This window comes from Juglans regia, chromosome 1 (genome assembly GCF_001411555.2).
Source record: "Juglans regia cultivar Chandler chromosome 1, Walnut 2.0, whole genome shotgun sequence".
Taxonomy (NCBI): Eukaryota; Viridiplantae; Streptophyta; class Magnoliopsida; order Fagales; family Juglandaceae; genus Juglans; species Juglans regia.
The window spans coordinates 26,922,015-26,927,914 of NC_049901.1; the positions used below are offsets into that span (position 1 = coordinate 26,922,015).

The window sequence follows — 5,900 nt, forward strand, 5'->3', positions numbered from 1 at the left end:
AAAAGGTTGGATGATGATATCATAACATAAATTTGAAGGATTAATAGCATGTGAAAGAAATTTAATTAAGTAATTAAACACAATGTTAGAAGCCGATTCAATTAGAGTTTGGATGTCAACTTTAGGGTTTGGGTACAAATTGTTTAGGATTTCAGTTTCAACCATACTTTTGGGCTTTCAGTTGGATTCCAACCATATAGGGTTTTACTAGGGTGTTAATCCTCTTTGATTTGGTACAATTGGATTGGTCTGATAGACTAGGGTTTTTGTTTAGGTGGCATGGTCTCACACCTTGATTCCTTAAAATCTATCAAACGTTCCTCATGGTGCCAAGTATCTAATACTATTCACTATATGGGGCTATGATCTTGCCAAGTGTTCAAATAAAACTTTTTCAACCTAATTTGAACATTCCACTTTGTGATTTTGAAAACACTGCACTTGGTGCGCCTATCGAGGTTACTATTCACTTCAAAAAAATGCATAATAAACTTAGTACAGAAAAATCCTAAATATTTATATTAACATATAGTGAAAATCGTATATCAAAATTCAACCCTGTAGTGTCCCTAAAAATGATTTCACAATTTCGAACATGCGTTTCGACCGAAAATATGAAAATGGACTTATTGCACCATAAAATCCTAAATAATCAACTAAGTCTACTGGCGTAGATCATATCTCAAACTGACACTTCTAACTATCCCAAATAAATAAAATCGTGCTTTTGGCACCATAGTGAGTGATAGCTCTGACTATGTTGACAGATTAAAACATACGCGATTAGTCGAATCGTGAAAACTTACAATATTTTCACGAGGTTTCTAAAACCTATAGAAATTCCACATTGAATTTCTAGCAGACTATTACAGATATTACCTCATCCTAGCACTTAGGATCATACTAAATGAAACCATACTTGACTTAACTTGAAAGGTTGTTCCCAAGGTACATAAACTGTACTCGAGACAAATAATGACGTGAGACGAATGGACAGAAGCCCTGACGTAATGTGACATGACATGAACATGAGACAAAAGATATGACGTAATATGAGAAAAATAGCAATTCGTAGCATGGCATAACATGTAACAAATAATATTTTGTAACATGGCATAACGTGTACCAGATAATATTTTATAACAGATAGCATGTAACAAATAGCAATACGTGACATGACATACATATAATAGGTAGCATTATGTGAGAGAATAAATTTTGCAATAGATAAGTATTTCGTGATAGAATGTAATATGTAAAAGACATACACGAGGAGACATGGCATATAAGATAACATAAATACTAAATAGTAGTTTCCTTTCCATCACACATAAACAATAATCTGATAGTAGTTTCCTTTCCATCACACATAAACAATAATCTGATAGTAAGTTAAGAAACTGTTGTGTTTTACAAGGAAAATCACAAAATACGAGAAATTGTAAGTAAAGATCTCTAAATGTTAGAAACTTTATCACTAATAACTTAGAAATATGAAAAATGTTAACTTAGAGTAGAATTACTATTTTACCATCTACATATGAGAAAATGATCATTTTACTCCTATCTTAAGGATTTCACATCCTAATTCAAAAAATCACCAAAATTTACATTTCTCAACTCAAATATCAACTTAGAAAAATTTAAAACAATTCATAACCATAAAAAATACACCAAGGCCGAAACACCCTTAGGCTATTTCTCTTTTATTTTTGTTGCAATTTTATCCAACTTCAACACTCATACCTAAACCAAAATATTGCAACATAAATCATCACATTCTATACTTAGAAGCATGCTTAAACAACCAACAAAAATTTATAGTAAAAAAATCCAAACTTTTTAACCAAAATGCAAACCCTTAAATCTCAAAGTTTTGACTCTTCTTAAAAATATCTCCAAGAACTCCAAACATTCAAAACTTTCTTCTAACCTACCCATACCACACTCCAAATAATTATAATGCTTTGAATAATAAAAAACAACTCATCAAAAATCACAAAAATCTAATTTTAAGCACTCGGCTTCAACGCTTCATCAGAACAGAATTTTCTCAACTTTAGTTTTGATCAAAGTTCTTGATTCGAGACATATCATGATAAAAACCACAAACTAAAAATAAAATTTTGACATACATCTAGCTGAAATCATCAAACTTTTGACCCAACCAAGTATTTTCTTGTATAAAAATCATTTCTTTACAAATCAACTCCTAAAATCTTCAAAATAACATCCTAAGATGTAGATCAAAGGTTTAGAATCATCAAATAAAAATATCAAAGTCATTCAAGTAAGATTAAACCACCAAAGATCCAATCTTTCTTAAAACATAAATTGTTTTTCTCCTTCCAATTTCTAAGTTTCTAGATCTGAAAAAATATTTCATCAAAAGCTTTTTATCACGCAACAAATCCTTAACAAACATCCATATAAACATGTTAGGAGCAGTACATAAAAAGTTTGGACAAAGATATGTCTATTAGCTTTGTCAAAAACTCCAAAATACAACACATTATCCAGTTTATTGCCCAAACAGACCTTTCCATGGTTGAAACAAAGTTTTACCAACCAAATGACCATGAAATAAAACAAAAAATCTACCAAAAGAAACTAGACTCAAATAGGAACAACTTTTATGAAGAAGCTTTGTAAGATAATACTTAAAAAGACTTCACAAATCGTAAGCAAGAAAGCTCTTAATACTGCCCAAGAGAAAACTCTAAGTGTTCTCTCCAAGAACGTGAGTGAAAGGGATGAAATGAGGAAGGGAATGGTCTGCACTCTTCTTAGACAAACTGAAGGGTGAAGTGAGGTTTTGAGGACACTTGAGTGATGGAAGTCTTGGCCAAAACAAGGGGCAAACTACCCATGGTATGGGCTGCCTTGAGGTGCCGTGCAGGTGGTGGTGGTGAGGTGGCCTTTGCTTTCCCATCAAAGACTATTTGAGGGCTGTCATGAGCAGTGGATGGTCAGCCTTGGGTGGCTAGAAACTTCCTTAAGAAACTTTGCCAATGTGGCCAAAATTTGTGGGCCTAATGGGCCTTAACCGAATGGGCTTTATTTTGGGGTTCAAAGAGGTTTTGGTTAGGGTTTGAGATGCTATCAAGTCCAAATCCAATTTTTCTTGACCCAATCAAATTTTCAAAGTTTAAAGGGTAGAATAATGATGACATAACATGAATTTGAGAGATTAATAGCATGTGGAAGTGATTTAATCAAGTGATTAAATACAATGCTAAAAATCAGATCCATTAGGGTTTGGAATCAAGTTTAAGGTTTTGGGTAACCATTTAGGGTTCGGGGTTTCAATTGGATTTCAAGTATTGAGGGTTTCACTATTGAAACCCTCTTGGGTTTGGCACAAAATGGTGATTAGATGGAATAGGGTTTTGCTTAGGTGGCATGATCTCACACTTTGATTTCCTTCACATTTCCATCTCATGCTTCCTCTTGGTGCCAAGTGTCCAAACAAAACTTCTCTAACCTAATTTGGACATTGCACACTGTGATTTTGAAAACACTGCACTTAGTGCTACTATCGAGATTACTATTCATTTCTGGAAAAGTGAAAATAAATTTTGCACTGTAAAATTCTAAATAATCATACTAACCTAATAGTGCAAATTTTATCAAATTTTGGCACCGAAGTTTTTCGAAATAATCAAAATGCGTTTTCGAACAAACGTTTCGTCCGAAAACTGAAAATAGATTTGTTGAGCAATAAAATCCTAAATAATCAACTGAGTTTAATGGTGTTGATCATAACTCATTCTGACACTTTTAACTACCTCAAATAAATAAAATTGCATTGTTGACACCATAGTGAGTGGTAACATTGACTATGCTGACAGACTAAAACTTACGCGATTGGTCGATTCTAATTGGACTAAGGCAAAAATAATAAAAAGTAACAGGCGAGGACTTGGCTAAGTCCGGGTTATCACACACTACTCACGGAACATCAAGAAATTCTACGTCTTAATGCACTTTGCAAGATATGATCCGCTTTTACACTAGTATATATGAAACTTGTGAAACATTGATTAAGACTTGTTGAACTTAGAGGGAAATAATTAAATGTAATAACTAATTTTTACATTTCAGTGATATATAGCAGATGATCCTCATGAACATTTTCTTTCGAATCGTCTTTATTTTCATCTCAAAATATATCATTCTCTAGGGAGAATATCATCAATCTTGCCATATATGTATATATATATATTCATCATGTTCCGTACGTTGAATTTTGTCGCTGCCGTATGATCTTCTGAATTACTAGTGCTGCTGCTTCCGAGCTTCGATTTCAGCCTGCAAAGAAATTCGTAAAAAAATTATCTAACTTTGATATTGATGATGATGATGCATAAGAAATATATGTTCATGATGACGATGAATTTATAATAAATGTATAGTTACCGCTTTAATGACTTGATCAAAAGCTTCAAGTCCATGTGTATCGATGTATCGCTCAACAGATTTCCTTGCATCAAGACTCATCATCTGGAGCACCTTCTTATGGCTCTCAGAATAAGTTGAGCTCACACTGCCCCCAATATTCTTAACATACTTCCTAACAATATTCGCATATATATATGCTGCCCCGTTAAATACAGGCAGAACCAGCCACATGCAAAACACAAGTTTGATGTATGGCCAGATTGGAAACCTACGTACGCAGATATATAGATCGATCAATATATGATCTATATATATATATATATATATATATATATGATGCTGCTGGCTAGACCGATCATCGATCACATACAGCGTTAGAAAATCACTAGAAACACTTAATAATATATATAATTTATGTACGTGTTGGCCTGATCTGAACATACCAAGCAAGAACTGTGGAACAAGACAGCTCGAAAAGGGTTATGAAGGAGTACAAGACCCAGTATGTTAGCCACTGCTGATCGTCTAGCGTCGTAGGACTCTCAATTGCTCTCATTGACGCGTATCTGCATGTACGTTCAATTAATATATAATTTATCATGATATATTTTCAACCAGTTTATAAATTCTGGTACAACATACAACATATATATATATATATATATATATATATATATATATAACACGAGCTAGGGATATATGTTTCCAACTTACAAAGGGTATAAAAGCATTACCCCAGGCCTGCAGGTTACAAAAAAGAAATAAAGTAATTGTTAGGAACCTAAAAAGGATATAAATTAAATTTAAATGAACTTATAATCTCTGGCCGGGGCCGGTTGATCTATCTTGATAAATACCCGACTATAGCATCCAAGTGTCTTGCAAATGCTCCGAGAACACCCATGTTGAAATTCTGTTCCTCCTGTACTACTCCAGTTGATCGACAAAGTTAATGAAAGGTAAGAGAGATCAGATCGTTGAGGCAGAGTTATTAAAGATGTCAATATGTGTACTGTGGTCGCCCAAAAAAACAAAGGTAGGGACGGGTGCCTGTACGTAGACGAAACGAATCAAGTAAAGAATATCTGTTGGATAGCCTAAAGTCTTCTTTTCTCCAACAACACGGAAAGAAAAGGCAATGCATGCATCAAAGGAGGAAGATGTGGAAAGGCTAGATGATGATCAGTTTGAAGATCCCTTCCTCTGAACCTTCTCATCCACGTCTCATATATATTCATAGGTATCTAAGAAAGTAACCCACTTTGCTTTCTCCTGTACGTACTACTTTCTGTACATTCTCTGTACCGAATAAAACTTTCGTTAACTCCATGTTTGGATATTTTAGATGGTTCCATCCTCTCAATTTTTTTTCATAATTTCATTTCTAAACATTGATCATTCAAAAAGTACGAAATCATTTTTAATTTTTAATTTTTAATTTTTAATTTTTTTATCTAATTATTATAAATTTTTCAAACTTTCAAACAAGCATAAAAAAT

The 5,900-nt window shown here is 33.3% G+C and overlaps 1 protein-coding gene across 1 annotated transcript; it reads right to left on the reverse strand.

Annotated features, from left to right (window-relative positions):
* Nucleotides 1-3,964: 3,964 nt before the first annotated feature.
* LOC108981760 (HVA22-like protein f) lies at nt 3,965-5,366 on the reverse strand. Its single transcript, XM_018953010.2, has 5 exons — nt 5,259-5,366; nt 5,116-5,142; nt 4,845-4,967; nt 4,420-4,669; nt 3,965-4,311 (listed from the first exon to the last, which is right to left on the reverse strand). The coding sequence occupies exons 1-5, from the start codon at nt 5,303-5,305 to the stop codon at nt 4,279-4,281; spliced, it is 480 nt and encodes a 159-aa protein (XP_018808555.1). The 5' UTR covers nt 5,306-5,366; the 3' UTR covers nt 3,965-4,278.
* Nucleotides 5,367-5,900: the final 534 nt, after the last annotated feature.

What these genes read in the sequence shown, in the direction of transcription:
- LOC108981760 (XM_018953010.2), bottom strand. Translation starts at nt 5,305, where the DNA reads ATGGGTGTTCTCGGAGCATTTGCAAGACACTTGGATGCTATAGTCGG. An exon ending in CACTTGGATGCTATAGTCGG is followed by an intron (nt 5,143 to 5,258) that starts GTATTTATCAAG and finishes TGTAACCTGCAG; the next exon opens with GCCTGGGGTAATGCTTTTAT. An exon ending in TGTTCCACAGTTCTTGCTTG is followed by an intron (nt 4,670 to 4,844) that starts GTATGTTCAGAT and finishes CTGCGTACGTAG; the next exon opens with GTTTCCAATCTGGCCATACA.